The sequence below is a fragment of the Anguilla rostrata genome, chromosome 3 (assembly GCF_018555375.3).
Source record: "Anguilla rostrata isolate EN2019 chromosome 3, ASM1855537v3, whole genome shotgun sequence".
Lineage (NCBI taxonomy): Eukaryota > Metazoa > Chordata > Actinopteri > Anguilliformes > Anguillidae > Anguilla > Anguilla rostrata.
In genome coordinates this window covers 64,259,225-64,275,166 of record NC_057935.1, presented here as the reverse complement: position 1 = coordinate 64,275,166, position 15,942 = coordinate 64,259,225, and the positions used below count along the sequence as shown (strand labels likewise).

General features: G+C 50.9%; 1 protein-coding gene across 1 annotated transcript in view; it reads right to left on the bottom strand.

Annotated features, from left to right (window-relative positions):
* Positions 1-658: 658 nt before the first annotated feature.
* diaph2 (diaphanous-related formin 2) overlaps positions 659-15,942 on the bottom strand; it is a 446,422-nt gene continuing 431,138 nt past the window's right edge. Inside the window, 1 exon segment of the mRNA XM_064329326.1 lies at positions 659-1,274. Coding sequence (XP_064185396.1) covers positions 1,210-1,274 — 65 coding nt within the window. The 3' untranslated portion in view covers positions 659-1,209.

Here is a 15,942-nt window from a genome sequence, read left to right as displayed (position 1 = left end):
GTTTCGATTAATGAAATGGCAGAGAGCGTTCGGAGAAGGTCTATGTGAGCCAGAGGTTCTGTTGAAGCTGTGGGGATGTGGCATATCTGCGTTTCAGACGAGGGCGTAACTTAGCTCAGATTCGGCTTCGCCAGATGGCTTCACGGCAAAAAGCTAACTGGCCAGAACTGACACAGACCTCCTCAATTTTTTTTTGTGTGTGAAGATTTCACCCAGTTTCTCAGTCGGTAAGAGTTTGGGCTGGTTCGCCCAGAATCGGTGACACACCGGTTTTACCGGTCCAGCCTTAACTGCACACATGAGCAACTGAGCAAAGCGCTGGATAAAAAGATATATAAAAGCAGAAATTGGAGGGAAAAAAAACAGACTAAAAAAATGCTAGCTAATTAAATATGTCCTTAATAAAGCCACAGAGAAAGTGAATAAATATGTAAGGCTTATCATCGATGCCCTTTGATGATGTGATTTAGTGTGTGTGTGTATGTGTGTTTGTGCGTACATGTGTATGAGTGTGTGCATGTGCACATGTGTATGTGTGAATGTGCCTGAGTGTGTGTGTGCGTGAGTGTACGTGTGTGTGTGTGAGTGTGTGTGTGTGTGACTATGTGTGTGTGGTGTGTGGTGTGTGTGTGTGTGTGTGTGTGAGTATGCGTGCATGGTGTGTGTGTGTGCACGTGTGTAACTATGTGTGTGTTTGTGTGTGTGTGAGTGTACATGAGTGCGTGTGTGAGTATTGGTGTGTGCGTGTGAGTATGTGTGTGTGAGTGTTCGTATGTGCGTGTGTGAGTATTGGTGTGTGTGTGTGAGTATGTGTGTGTGAGTGTTCGTATGTGCGTGTGTGAGTACTGCTGTGTGTGTGTGAGTATGTGTGTGTGAGTGTTCGTATGTGCGTGTGTGAGTACTGGTGTGTGTGTGTGAGTATGTGTGTGTGTGTGTGAGTATGTGTGTGAGTACTGCTGTGTGTGTGTGAGTATGTGTGTGTGTGTGTGAGTATGTGTGTCTGAGTGCTCGTATGTGTCCTTCCTCTTCTCAAAGGAGAGCTCTTCAGCACTTTGCAGTTTTGCACATCTTGACATTTTGGCAGTCCCTCCCACAGTGCGTCCACGGGCAGGCCCTTCCTGTCATGTGGCACTCCGCTTCCTGTCCACCACGTCTTTGGCACTTATCGTTTCCCGTGAGGCGCGGGGGGCTGGCGGGCGTGGCCTGCGATCACCGGGCCAATGGGGTGCCAGCATGGCGTGAGCGAGACCTCTCCAGACCTCCCCGTCGGTTGTCTGGGGGGGGGGGGGAGAGCACAAAGAACAGTTCAGAACTTCATCCACTGCAGAGCACAAAACATCTGGGAATGGAAGAGGATGAGACCACACAACTTTATGGTAATTCGGATTATTAGTTTTAGTTTTTTTTTTTTTTTTTTTGGGGGGGGGGGGGGGGGGGGGGGGGGCTGAGTTCACAGCAAAAAAAAAAAAACCCCAAAAGAAACACTCTTTTTAAAATCGAGCCAAGTGAGAAAGTTGGATGAACAAGGAGTCCTGGAGTTGGGCCATGGGGCCCAGGTGTCATGGCAACTCCACAGAACTGGCTCTCCCGGGCGGCACTCGAAATGGAGAGCCACTCTGTCTCTGCTGCATCTGAGCGCTGGGCGCCGAGGGCAGCCCGGAGCCCGGCAGCAAGGCATAAACAAAGAGGGTACCCAGACCTGCCCTGCCCCCTGGTGGCCTGGAGGACAGAAAGCACAGGAGAGGGACTGCTGATGGGGTACCTGTCACCCCAGCGACTGGAGCCCGAAGCTCGGAGAGGGACGCCTCAAATCAGCACGCACACCTGCCATTCTCACCGGAGGGGACGCAGGTAACGGACGGGTTTATACAGTCCACCGTGGGCCGGCCGTCGGGCATCTTTGCTCGAACATAACCTGACCGCGAACACAGGCCTGAACGCCTGCTGTCAGCCGAAGGTGAGAGTCCCTACTTTCACCGCAGGCGGTAATGAGAAGCAGGAAGCAGCGCAAGACCACTCTGCCAAACGGCTGCTCCCTCCTGCTAAAGTCCCCCAGACCCCACAGCTCCACAGCCACCCCCTGGACTCATCAGGAGCCAGGGGCACTGGCCACTCCAGGCTGCCTGCAGCAGCCTGCCATATTTTAGGCCGCATTTACGACAAGGCAACGGGTTGGGACTGACTCAGCATTCGCTGGAACAATTAACCAATCAACAAACAGGAGACAGAAGACCCACCGTGGAGGAAAATGTAAGATAAACACAAACAGGGAGAGGGAGGGAGAGAGAGAGAGAGAGAGAGAAAGAGGGAGAGAGAGAGAAAGAGAAAGAGGGAGAGGGAGTGAGTGAGAGAATGAGAGAGGGAGGGAGAGAAGAACAGAGAGAGGGGGAGAGGGAGAGAAGAAGAGAGAGAGAGAGAGGGAGAGAAGGAGGACTGCATTGCAGGGTGACCTCCCGCTGCGCTTGTGAGGGTTCGCAGTCTTATGAACTCTGAACTGTTGAGCTTCACCTCGGAGCTGCTGGTGGGAAGCGCTGGAGTGACTTTCAGCGAGCGCACGGCTTTTATCTGCTCCCATTTCACAGCGATCTGAGGCCTCCCTAACCCGCCTCAGGGGCCGTGCTCCTTTGCACTAATGAAACGTTGAACACAAACTAGCATCGCTGAATAAAAGGAGAAAGAAAACAAAGGAGCAGACTTCAAAATTTAGGAGGGGTTGGGGAGGGGGGGGAGGGGTGCACATTATTTTTCTGGCACTCATTCGCAATTCCCAAAAAGATGACCTCATTTCATGCGATGCACATCCCCCACCTCACCCTCACATCCGCAAGGCTGGTAACAGTCAAACATCCTCCTGGACATTCCAGTCGTACAGTGTTAAAGATAAGGTCAGATGCACTGTTTCTATTAAAGTATGTGGGCGATGAAGACAGAAGGAGCGAGATTTAGTAGTAAAGAGGGACTGGCATGAAGACATGCTGTGGGGGAGTGAAGGAGAAGCAGAGGGACAAAGACGGGCTCGTTTTCCTTATTTTCTTCTCAGCAATATTTTGCTTGATTTAAAAAAAAAAAAAAAACATTTCTTCAAACCTAACTTTTATAATACCATGTTTTTTTTAATCTCAAAGGCGTATACTTTCTCTGTTGAAAAGCTACTGAGGAGGCTTAATTAAGTCTGTGATTCTCATCCACTAGTAGTATGCAGTATGCCATTTCTGAACTTGGTACTGATACAGGTTGGGCCATCAATGTTTCAGTAGCTTCTGTGAGAAATGTGAAGTTTAACCGCATGGGGAAATCATCTGCAAACAGCAGGCCAGGCCAAGAGTTTAAATAGATGTTCCAGCCCAAGGGACCTTGTATGACACCCTCAAAGTCCAATGCAGGTTAAATGGTTACATTTCACAGCTCCTGAAAGACAAATGGGCATAAATAGCCTCCAATCTTCCTGCTAAGCAGACACAAAAGCCCATCTTTTCCTAAAGTGAGTCTATCATAATAATTGAGCCAAACAGCAGCAATTTCTATTGGTGGAGGAATATCACAGCCGTTCTCTACCGGAATAAAAAAGACAACAAAGAATAAGACAACTAAAAGAAGAAAAAAAACCGGGCACTGATCACAGATACGTGTGCTGTCATCGGTTTGATGGCTTTCTTTTTTTTTTTTACCTGCTGCTCCCTGAGGCAGCATCTTTAAGTGCGTCGGAAACGCAGAAACACGAGAGAGAAGAAGAGCAACAAAAGAAGAAAACATCCCCGCTTACTGTAGGGAGATGTCAGCACTCCGGAACTTAATTAAACGCTAACGACCGCCATTGTTTTCAACCGTTAAACTGTCAAGGGGGACGAATCCGAAGGCACGTCGGCCTATTCAAAAGGTCTGTCGTAATGACGAGGGGGTGGGGGGGTTGGGGTTTGGGGGTTGAACTCCACTCCAGTCTGGGTGAACTGAGCAGTACTCAGATGCCTAGAGGCTCTGAGTATTAGACAGTCACATTATTGTGCTGCCCGTTCCCGTACTTACACCATCAAGACAGCGGCACCCCAGTCAGATTCAGCTTCATGTTGCAACTGAGAGAGACGACTGCTTGTCCCTCGAGTGTTCACTGTCTGAGCTCAAAAGCTCTAATAAGTTTCATACCGCTCTCATAGTTTAGTAATTGCTCGGGATTACATCATCGGTTGCTAACAGCCCCCCCACAGAGCGTTTTTCATGATATGAATGGCAGAAATAAATCCAGCAGTCACAATGACAGACTCCGTCTCAGCTCCTTTAAGGATCAAAGCAGCCGACTGCGCGCCATTATCTCACGAAGAGAATAAAAGTGGTGGTAAAGTGATTAGACGTGTCTAATATCGCTCTGTTAACTCCGTCACTTTCATCACCGCTCATGAGAGTGTGAGCAAGCGAGAGGAGCTTCCGTTGGAACTGCACCCTCCTCCATTTTGGGCAGAAATAAATACTCGCATAAAAAAAAAAAAAAAAAAAGTTCTTTCTGTTTTACTGGCGCTGAGATCTGAACGGAATGGAGAACGCCGCCTCCCAGCAGTGCAACCATCGCACGATCCATCAGCAAATCACTGCATATTTAAAATGGCTTCACAACAAGACACGCGCGCACACTGCAGAAACAAGCACACACACACGGGTACCGGCACAGGCACAAACACAAAAATGGGTACACACAAACACACACTAGGCACACACACATGTTCGGGCACACACAAACACAAAAATCAGTATGTGCACACAAACTCACACACGCACACAGACGCAAACAAGCACACACACACGAACAGGCACAAACACAAATGCGTGCGCTCACTCACTCACTCACTCTAGAAAACACCCCCCCCCCCCACGCCCTCACCACCCCGGAGACAAAATGCAATAAAAGTGATTAAATCTTTCCACACGGCGTGTCAACACTGTGTTTACCCTGGACTCAGAGAGCAGTGCGGTGGCCTGTATCTCTGCCTCTCATCTCCAGTCTCTGTCTGCCATCCTCACGGCCGCCCAGTAATGGAGCGCCACAGTCAGAAACAAGATATATAAACGGGGCGGGGGGGAAGAGAAAAGCCGCTTCTGCGGCCGTAAGTTATGGGACCGGGGAGAGCGCAACTACGGTTACACAAAACAGGGCTCCTTGCAAAGGTGAGAGTAATTGCCTTTTGGGGGGGTCGATTGGGGGGGGGGGGGAGGGAGTGGTGGGGTTGTAGAAAACGAATGGAACTGGAAGGTAACGCCAGTCCCACGCGGGGGAGAGAGAGAGAGGAACGTCAGAACGGACGGGACCGCGCTACGCGTGCGGGGACAGCTGGGGATTTATGGGCGAAATGCGCACCTCGTTTCAGCGCCTCAATGGCAGAGGTGGATTGTGGGAAATAAAATAAAAAAACCTGTTATTCACCCCGAGATGCATGTTGTTTTATGTTTGGTTTAAAACGTTCACACTACTTTTTTTTGTTCAAAAACATAATGTGAAACATAGCGATGTGGTGTTAGAAAGCCTCAGGAGGTTTATAAAGCATGATGAATCTATCCCATGTTCAGTTACTGCATCGCACTGCTCATTATATAAGGCATACAAAAATCCGTAACTAAATACTGATAAACTGAATAAAGTTGCCTAACATTTACTGCATTTACAATGCACGCAAACTTATTCTGTATAGTGATAATTACTACTAACATCATTTTTGATTGTTATATTTCATATACAGCAGATTTTTTGTACATCAAGGTATACCGTATAATCATTCTTACTGTAGATATGTCCCTGTTCCACACAGGAGTATACTGAGTACAACAGTTACATTAATCACATGGCTCACAATAGACAGTTATAGAAGGGAAATGAGAGAACAGTGAGAGACTGTGAAGGGGGAGGAGTTAAAAAGTTAGTTCTTTTTAAGGGCAGGGTCAAACAGGGTGGGTTGTCATCGTGACATCATAATGACCTCAGAACCAAAGGAGACAGGCCTGGGTAAACATTCCGATGAGAGGCACACATATGTTTCCTCCCGAGTTAAAAATTTTGATCGGGAATGCGGGCGTTCGGCAAGCGAGCGGAACGGCTATCGAGACGGATCGGGCGAAGCGGCACCGCGAAAGAACGGCCACGCCAAACTTCCTCCGTTAAAGCCGCGGTTGAAACCAGCGTAGATAAGCTCAGAGCACAGCTCGAGTCCCCGCTGCATGTCAAACCAGCCCATTCCCTAGCCAGCGCATGTACCCGAGAAGCAAGCAAACAATCACGGTAACGCAAAAAGGCGGCAAATTGCGAGGCGGAAAATGGAGGCCGGGGGGGGGAGAACGGAGAGCAGATTATTTAACATGTTTTTCTCGATTGTTCTCCTGACGTGCGCATCGCGGCTCTTCCATCAAAGCAGGTCACCGCAGACGGGCGTCGGCACTCGCCGCTCCGCCGAACGCTGACCCAGATAGCTGATGCAACCCCCCTCTTTCTCCCCGCCGCTCTCACGGCTCTACCTGGGGGACTGCATTAAAGTTTCAGAGCCTTATTTAAGAGCACGGCGCGTAGCCACGTTCGAGAGCCGCCATCTTTACAGACTTAGCTACAGGCCGCTGAACCCCCCCCCCCCAAACCATCCCATCTCCCCCCCCCCCCTTCCATTGTGTTGTGCAGCCGCCCCGCACAGCCAGGCCCGTCTGAAACGGTAGCAGGGGCGGAGAGTAATGTCTCCTGGCAGCTCGCTACACAATACGGCGCAGGAGAGCTGGAAATCACTACACATGTCGATAAACAAATGCTTATTTTTAGAGGGAAGAAAAGTACTAGTTTATCTTCTCGGCGAGAGCCTTGGCAGGCGTTTGCCGGGGACAAACACGGAAGGGGGGGGGGGTGGGGGAACAGCGGCTGCGTTCCGTTACCACGGCGAGCGGGACGCACCGCACGCGCCGCACGCGCTCCCCGTCCGAGGCCTCCTCGGAAACAACCGTCTCCGGAAGCCAGGGCCTTCGCCGCCGCCGCCGCCTCGTCTTAACGCGCGATCCGAGTTTAATTAAAAATAAGGAGCGCGCCAGGCGCCCGACCGTCGCGGCTTCCCACAGCCGCTGCTCGAGAAATAATCTTTGAATCGGGGATTAGATTTTTTGGAAAAGAATGGCAGACTTAAATACACGTTCCGGCATTCTCTGCCAAAACCGACTGAGGGGAGGCAACAACAAAGCTGGAAAAGCGCACAGAAACATACTGAGCAGCAGCACACACACACACACACAAAAAAAAGATTTCATGATCGATCGTAGCCAAGGGCAACGCTACAGATCTCTCAAAGACATGATCACCTTCTCAGGAGTAAGCAGTGGTCCATGTAATGGGAGCACACTTCAACAGACAACCGAGAGCAGAAATAAATACTTTATATTTTCCTTAAAGAATAGAAAAACGCACACAAGAATTCCAAGGAAGAAGGAACTCAAGGAGGTATCGCTTTCTCGTTTCAAAGGAGATGAAACCGCGCGGCTCTTGACTTTAGAGGCCAGGTTGGCGAGGCGGCGTGTCTGTTCACCGGCGTTGGGCCTCGGCTGAGGTGGAAGATAATTGCAGGCCTGAGCCCCACGGGGGCAGGAAGCTCCTCCTCGAGGCGAAGACTCAGGCGGACTTTGGGACGGGAACGCGGCCGCGTGGACAGGGCGCGAGGCCACGAGCGGAGAAATCCATCGCGATTACCGGGAACCAACCCAGGGTGCTCCCGCCTGATCCTCCCTCCGAGGATGACTGCAGCTCGGTCGGGCCTGAAGATGAAGGACCACTGGGGAGACACCTAGGTCCTACTGGGACATACAGCGAGCCCCACAGCATTTGGGCCGAAGACATATCACATTTTTTTTTTTTCTTGATTTGGTTCCGTACTCCACAATTTTTGATTAGTAATCAAACAATTGATATGTGGGTAACACAAAGATAAGGGTATTTTTAAAAAATACATTTTGGTTTCACCATGTAGAGATTACAGCACTTATACATAGTCCCCCCCATTTAAGGGCACCATAATGTTTTGGACAAATGGCTACACAGGTGTTTCTGATTAGTCGTGTGTGTTCAATTGCTTCATTGCTGCAGGTACTGTATAAGTGAGCTTTCAGCATCTAGTTTCCTTTCAAGGCTCCTGATTGCCTTCGGAGTCTGTTATTGATGTTTGTCAAGATGAGGAGTTGTGCCAGTGAAAGTCAAGCAAGCCATAATGAGGCTGAGAAATAAGAAAACAAAAAGACCAGAAACAGTCTTTCGGAGGCAGGCGCGGATGTGTCAATGACTACTGCCCACATAAGACTTCACAAACAGAACTGCAGAGACTACCCTGAAAACCACTAGTTAGCTGCAAAAACAGGACGGTCAGGTTGCAGTTTGTTAAGAAGTACCTAAAAGAACATGCAGGGTCCTGGAAAAAAAGATTTTATGGATGGATTTTCCATAATGATACAAGACTACGATACAAGATTCACTTGTACTGTATCACAGTGATGGCAAGAGCAAAGTGTGGAGGCCAAAAGGAGCTGCCTAAGATCCAAAGCACACCCACTCATCTGTGAAACATGGTGGGGGTGTTATGGTTTGGGCATGTATGACTGCCACGGATACTTGCTCACTAGTCTTCACTGATGATGTAACTGCTGAAAGGATCAGTAGAATGAATTCTGAAGTGTACAGAAGCATCTTCTCAGCTCAAGTCCAACCAAATGCCTCCAAACTCATTGGACGGCGCTCCACTTTACAGCAAGACAATGATCCCAAACATACTGCTAAAGCAACAAAGAGTGTTTCAAAGCCAAAAACTGAACAATTCTTGACTGGGCAAGACATTTACCCAATCTGAGTCCAATTTAACATTCGTTTCATAGGCTGAAGAGACAATTGAAGGAAACTACCCCTGAAACAAGCAGGAGCTGAACATGGCGGCAGTACAGGCCTGACAGAGCATCACCAGAGAAGATGCCTGTGGATGTCTATGGGTCACAGACTTCATGCAGTCATTGCATGTAAAGGATATGCGACAAAATATTAAACATGACTATTGATATAACATTAACAAGTTCCAAACATTGTGGTACCCTGAAATGGAGGTCTATGCATATAAAGTGCTGTAATTTCTACATGGTGAGACCAATGTGTATAAGAATACCCTTAAATAAATGCATGGAATGTGCACTTTAACTGCATGTGAATTGTTTGATTAAAAATCTTGTAGAGTAAAGAGCCCAATTAAGAAGAAGAAGAAAAAAAAACGGTCTTTGTCCCAAACATTATGGAGCTCACTGTAGTGGAGCATGGGCAGACACCGGGCTCCTACGGGGACATAGCTGGGCACGAGCAGACTCAGGCCCTCAACATTACACCCAGCTTTGACTCCCAATCTCAGAACCCTCAGTCTGGTCTCAGTTGCAATTTGAGGGACCTCTAGAGGGAACTCACAGTGATAGGCAGGCCAGGGATCAGCTAGTTATAGATCAGCTAGTTTCTACAACAGTCGGATTCTCAAAGGGCAGCTCATGGATGCATGAAATACAGCATCTGACACGGGCTTCTCCCTAGCAAACCACCTCCTTGCGTCTCGTTTGTCTGAATTTCCGTCCTTCGCCTTTGACCTTCAATAGCTCCACGCGATTGGTCATAAAAACCACGAGCCCGCATTCCAAAAAGCGGGCGGGGCTTGCCGCCGCTCACACCGGGCTCACGGCAGAGAGGTGCGAGCCTGACGCACGCTAGGCCAAACGGACCGGCTTCGTTCACCCGCGGCCGCGGCGCACGCCACCGGAATCGCTAACGGCGACGCTCGCGCGCGGCACGGCAAAGTGGCTCTAATTACACGCCCGGCCCGTGTGTGGAGCGCGTAGCCGGGGCGGGGCGGGGCTGGACGCTAGGAGGCATTAGCAGCAGGCGGCGTAATTACTCCTGACTCTCCGCTGTAGACTCACCCGCCTAAACGGGGGGTGGTCAGGCCCGAACGGCGCGCCAGCCAAAGAGAAGCCTCGCCGGTCCTCGCCGGAGGGTTTGACTGACAGCAGAATAAGCGGGCGGGGAGATGGTTAGACAAATGGACGCTGAGATATAGATTGACAGACAGATGGGTGTGCAAATGGATGGTTTGGCAGCACGATAAGGTAAATGGACTGATGGATCACCAAACAAATAGTGGAAGAAAATGCCTGGTATGGACACAAAACCGGCAGGAATGGGGAACCCAGATACTCAGATAAATATAAATGGATCGCAGCGATAGAGTGAGATCGATAGAACAGAAAACACCTCTTTTCTTTCATGCATTGTTTTTCTTTTTTTTTTCGAGATCGAGATCAGATTTTTTTTTCTTCCCCCCGCCCCATTTTACAAATTATTTTCAAGGAAGACCTGTCTGATTGCGGCAGAAGCTTCCGGAAGGAAAGCAGCAGGTGGGTTATTTGTGGACGCGTTACTTATCGAGCTCTCCTCCGAGCTCACGGAGGAGGGCGGGCCTATAAATCCCGTCCCGTGGAGAGAGAGGGGGGGGCTGGCGGACGCTCGACACGCGTGTGCGCCGCGTGCGGCCTGACAGAAGCAGGCCGCGCCCGTGATGCATTCGCGGGGTCAGGCCAGGTGAGCCCATTTCAAAGCAGACTCGCAAGGGGAGGGGGGGTGAAATTGCCCGGGGGGGGGGCTTTCAGGGTGAAAGCTCGCATCCGCTCTCCTCTCTCCCGCGCTAATCGTCGGCTCGGCTAACGTGAAGAGGAGCCGCTGGAACGCTCTCATTATCTGTTTTTTTTTTTTTTGTGCGATGAAAACAAAAACATAAAACATGGAGGGGGGCGTTTAAAGTCACAGAGGCGGCTGTCTCGTCTGGCGGGACGGACGCCGTTTTTTCGCCAGCTGTGGAGGGGCGAGGAGCCGGCCCCGGTGGAGCCCCAAATGGGCTGTTCCACCGCCTGTTAACAGACAGCCCGGGTCCCCGAAAACCAGGCCCCTCCAGAGACCCAGCACTCTCTGACAGGAAATGGGGCCTTTCCAAAAAAAAAAGACACCGCTCGACGCACCCCGCTAACTCTCATAACAACCTCTCCGCTAAGAGCCGCCCGCGTTATCACTCACGAGCGAAAATGAGAGAGAGAGAGGGAGAAAGGGCAATGACACATCAGCAACTTCCTGAAATGTGAAAGACCTTTGAAGTAATAACTCTTCTACAATCTCAGGAAGCGCAATTGCAACCCCGCCGAAAATAACAAAGCTATGCGATATATGCAAAAAGATAGACATATTTACAACAAACAAACAAATGAGTCTGCATTTGAATACTCATAGTTTGCAGAAGAGCAAAAGCTCAACTGCGGCTACAGGAATCTTTTTCTTTCTTGGGAACAGTCCCAAGGGGTGCATTTAACATTTACTCAATGCTCAAATTCACGTTTGTGCCAAAAGCCTTCATAGACGATGGATTAATAACAATAAAAGACTATGGGCAACTAATGACCCTGCGTGAAAAACTGAATACAGCAATCAACTCACCGTCAGTTAAATAGCGGCAACACAACCATTACAAACAATCAAGCCACACACCGCCGCATTCATTGGGCGAAAGTTTTACGAGCCAACAAACCTAAGTACTGCACCAAGGTAACATTAAGCACTGTCTAAACTCACCTAACCTCAGACACTCTGGGCCTTAAACAGACGGCACGCTGAATAAAACAAGCCGTATTTATTTATTTATCCATCTGGCTTTGATGTTCAGGGAAGAACCGCAGGGACCAGAGGAGAGAAGGGCTTCTTTCCCGAACAGTCTCGGATCCATTCAAGGAAAAAAGGCAGGCGGGCACGGGATAGTGTTTGGATAAAAGGAGATACTTTCCTAAATGATTCATGTGGAAGTAAGGCCGAATGTACCCTAAACGCCAGAAACACTGCTTTAACATGGAGGGGCTAGCCTCCTGTCCTCTGTACGTGTCCTTCCCTGGCTCAGACAAACCCACGATCCCAAAACCACCAGCGAGGCCACTTCTCTTTGATAGGAGGGCCGGTGTCTCACTGGGATGGCCCAGGATACCGTTCTCGGAATACCGGAATTCCGATTGTGATTCCCTGCATTGGAATTCCGGGTTCCCGCCTCTCAGAAGCCAATCCTTTACTCCTCGTGAAGGGAGCGCGAGCTGGAAGCTGAGAAATCTGGCTTTAAATCTGTAAATCTTGCGAGGTTCGGCGTGGCGACAGGCGTGCCCAGATTGGGCTCTTGCGAGAGCACAGAGTGATTGATATTTCTGAAGCAGCAGTTGAACTGGTAAACGGGCGCAGCCCCACTGTGTTTCGCTTAATTGCGACTGTCGGTCCGATTAGGCGCAGGACGGCCGGGGCGATGCTCAACCAAAGCCCGGGAGGGGCGGAGGGTTGGGGCTGGGGGGGGGGGGGTGCGTTTGAGAGACCACTGCAGTCTCCAGCACGTCCCAGGAGAAATCCCTGTGACAATGAATTCCAGATGAAATAAAATATTCATCCCCTCTCACTTATTTATCGGGAAGAAGATTTCTGCAGGGAAGCCCTCCGGAGACGGCCGCCACTTCACCCGCAAGGTTTCCCACAGAACAAGCAAACAACATGGTTCCAACAGCCATAAATAAGTCATGGATCCAGAATAAAGTGCTGCTCCGAGCCTCTTCATCACTCTTTCATAGGCCTGCATGTGAGACGCGATTCAGAGACGCTCAGGAGGGAGGGTTGTGTGTGTGTGTGTGTGTGATTATGCGTGTACGTGTGTGTGTGTGTGTGATTCTGGGTGTACGTGTGTGTGTGTGATTCTGGGTGTACATGTGTGTGTGCGTGCGCGTATATGTGTGTGTGCACGTGTGTGTGCATGCACATGTATGTGTGTGTGTTTGTGTGTGTGTATTTGTGTGTGCGTATGTGTGTGTGTTTGTGTGTGCGTGTGTGTGTTTGTGTGTGCGTGTGTGTATTTGTGTGTGCGTATGTGTGTGTGTTTGTGTGTGCGTGTGTGTATGTGTTCATGTATATGCGTGTTCGTGCGTGTGTGTATCTCTCTCCCGTTACTGTACCACGCGTTCTCCGCTCCCTTATTCACTCTGAGGAAACGCAGGCCTCTGCGCCGTGCGGGCCCTTTTTAACGTGTTTAATAACGTGACGCCGCGCTGGCGGCGGCGTGTTGGCGGCGTGTTGGCGGCTGGCCTCGCGTGGCGCTCTGCAGACGGGAAGCGAGCAGCGAAGCGCGCGGCGTGACCTCGGGGGACGCCGGTTACCCAGAGCCACGCTGATGTGTAAAACTGATTAGGTCTCACAGCTGAGGGGCAGATATGAAAAGCCATTTAATCAGCCACTCAAATAAGACACGATAATGGGTCACAGCACCTGCCTGTCGCACGCTGACACTGACACACACACACACACACACACACACACACAGGTACAGAGTGGGGGAATCAGGGACCTGTGTATACACGCTTACACACACAGGTACAGAGCGGGGGAATCAGGGACCTGTGTACACACACACACACACACACACACAGACATACAGGTACAGAGCAGGGGAATGAGGTACCTCAGTACACATGACCACACATGAACAAATACGCACACGTACATATGTACAGGCATGCAAACACACACACACACACACACAAACATACAAACCCATACACGCACACATATTTAGGCTTGGATGCATGCATGCGAACGCACACAGGTTCAGACATGCACACAAACTTGCCTGTGTACCTGTGTACACACACATGAATGCACACACGTATACGTACACACACACAGATCCACTGACACGCATGCGTGCACACGCACACACACGCACACGCACACATACCCATGCACACACACACACACACACACAAACACACACACATACCCGTGCACACACACACAAACATACACACGCACACACACACGGTTGAGGTAAAGCAGGCCACAGTTCTAGCTGAGGCCACATTTCCCCACAGCTGGCCCGCTGCCTGTCAGTCTCTCCAGGCTTTGAGTGGAAGGCAGACCCTAAGGCTACACACCTGTGTCTGCGCTCCTTCCCCGGGATCAATTAGCATTAAAGTTTAAAGCCCAGACCGCCCAGACCGCCCGCCCGCCCGCATACACTGCCGACGCCGCGTCTGCGTCCCGCCGCGCGGTCTATCGCGGTGTCCGACCAACCCGGCTCGCCGGGGACTCTCCAGACGGAAAGAGAAGACGGCGCCCGCCACTCCCGCGGCGCTTCTCCCCCACCCGCCGTCCACTGAAACCTAGCGAGCGCTGGCACGTCAACGGTTAGCGCTTAGCTGCGCCGCGCGTCCGTGGGACTGGGCTCAAGCCTGACTGAACTGGGTCTAATTAAAGCACATCGAGGAGAAAAGGGGGCCTCTTCCGCACGGATCTTTTTCTCGTTCTGGCTTCCATTTCTCTGTCGTGCAAACTTTCTTTACTGGTCTTTAGTAACAGGTTTGCCTCTAGTAACAGGCACGCCTGCATGGTCACGTTCGAACAGGTACGCCTGCATGATCACGTTCGCTTTCAGAACCGCGAGCCTCGCGTCCAGAAATAGAGGTGTTGTTTACTTCAAAAAACCAAGAGCTCTGTTTCTAAGCAGGCCGACTGCCAGAGGGTAGGTGAGAAGGTTTTTTTTTGGGGGGTGGGGGGGGGGGTGCAGGGGTAGCAGAAGTTAGCTGAGGGGGGTGTCCAGGGGCAGGGCTCTCATTGTTGAGTGGACCTGCGTGCCAGGGCGGGTCTGGAGAGAGGATCAGCGGCGGGAGGTCCCACAGCCAGGTACGGCCTAGCGAGGGGGCGGGGAAAAGGGGCGGCGGCCATCTCCGGCCTCACACGACAGCGGCCATCTCACGACAGAACGTCACGACAGCCCATCAGATGTGACAGGCGCGCCCCCCACACACCCACCCACACACAGAGCCCTCCGCCCAACCCTGCCCGGCAACAGACCCTGACAACCATCAATAGGATTCCAGCAGAGAGCCCGCCAGACAGCGAGATAAACACGGAGGAAACGCATACAGAGGGAAAATCAAAGACTGCACGAGGTACCCTATTATTTCCTAGACTAGGAAATCATTTGCCGGCAATTTGTGACTCATCTGTGTCTCTTTTGTAGCTGGGGTTCTTTTTTTGTGGTAGCATTACTTTGGCTTGCCTTCACGTCAATATTTAAAATGTCAAATCCTCATGTCTGATAACTTCTGCAAACTGTTGCAAACTTGTTACCTAATAACAGCGTTTGTGTTCCATTTCAGAAAAGTTGAAGTCCTGCCACGTCAATCGACAGGCCTGACAGGAGCACAGTGTGGAGCAAAGCATTATGGGTGATTGCCCTGATTACCCCCACCAGGATTTTCCCTGCAAAATTCCGAGCGTTCACAGCAGCATCTCAGAGCACAATGAATTATTACCTTCCATCTAAATTCCACATAACATATGCAGCTCTCATTCACCGGTGAAACCTCCCACCAATAAAACACGCCATATTACTTATGTGCAGAATAGCAAAGAGTTTAATTATTGGAGTATCAGAAGGCCTGGTGTCCGATCTCACGCTGTTATATTTATAAGCCGCGCCGCAGAGCGAGGCCGTGCGGCCTGCCCCTGAGCAGGAGCCTGTAATTTCCTGTTTCCCCCGGACACGCGCCGGAGCCTTTGATTCGCCTGCTTAATTGAAATGTAGTCAGCTGACCTTTTCTTGCGCCGTTACGGCCGGGGGCGGGGCCGGGGTTCTAGAGCCCTCCCCTCTCAGGGGTTCCGGAGCTCATTCATCACGCGGCGAACCGGGCCGCGGTGACGGTCGCGAACTTTCCCCTCGACGTCGCGGGTGTGGCGGATCCCCCCCGCGCGGGACCGCGGCCGCTAAACAGCGCGCGGCTGGCGGCGTTAAGAGCTTAACGAGCGCGTAAGCGACAGAGGGGCAGGTGAATGGATGAGTAACAAACAGGGGCACA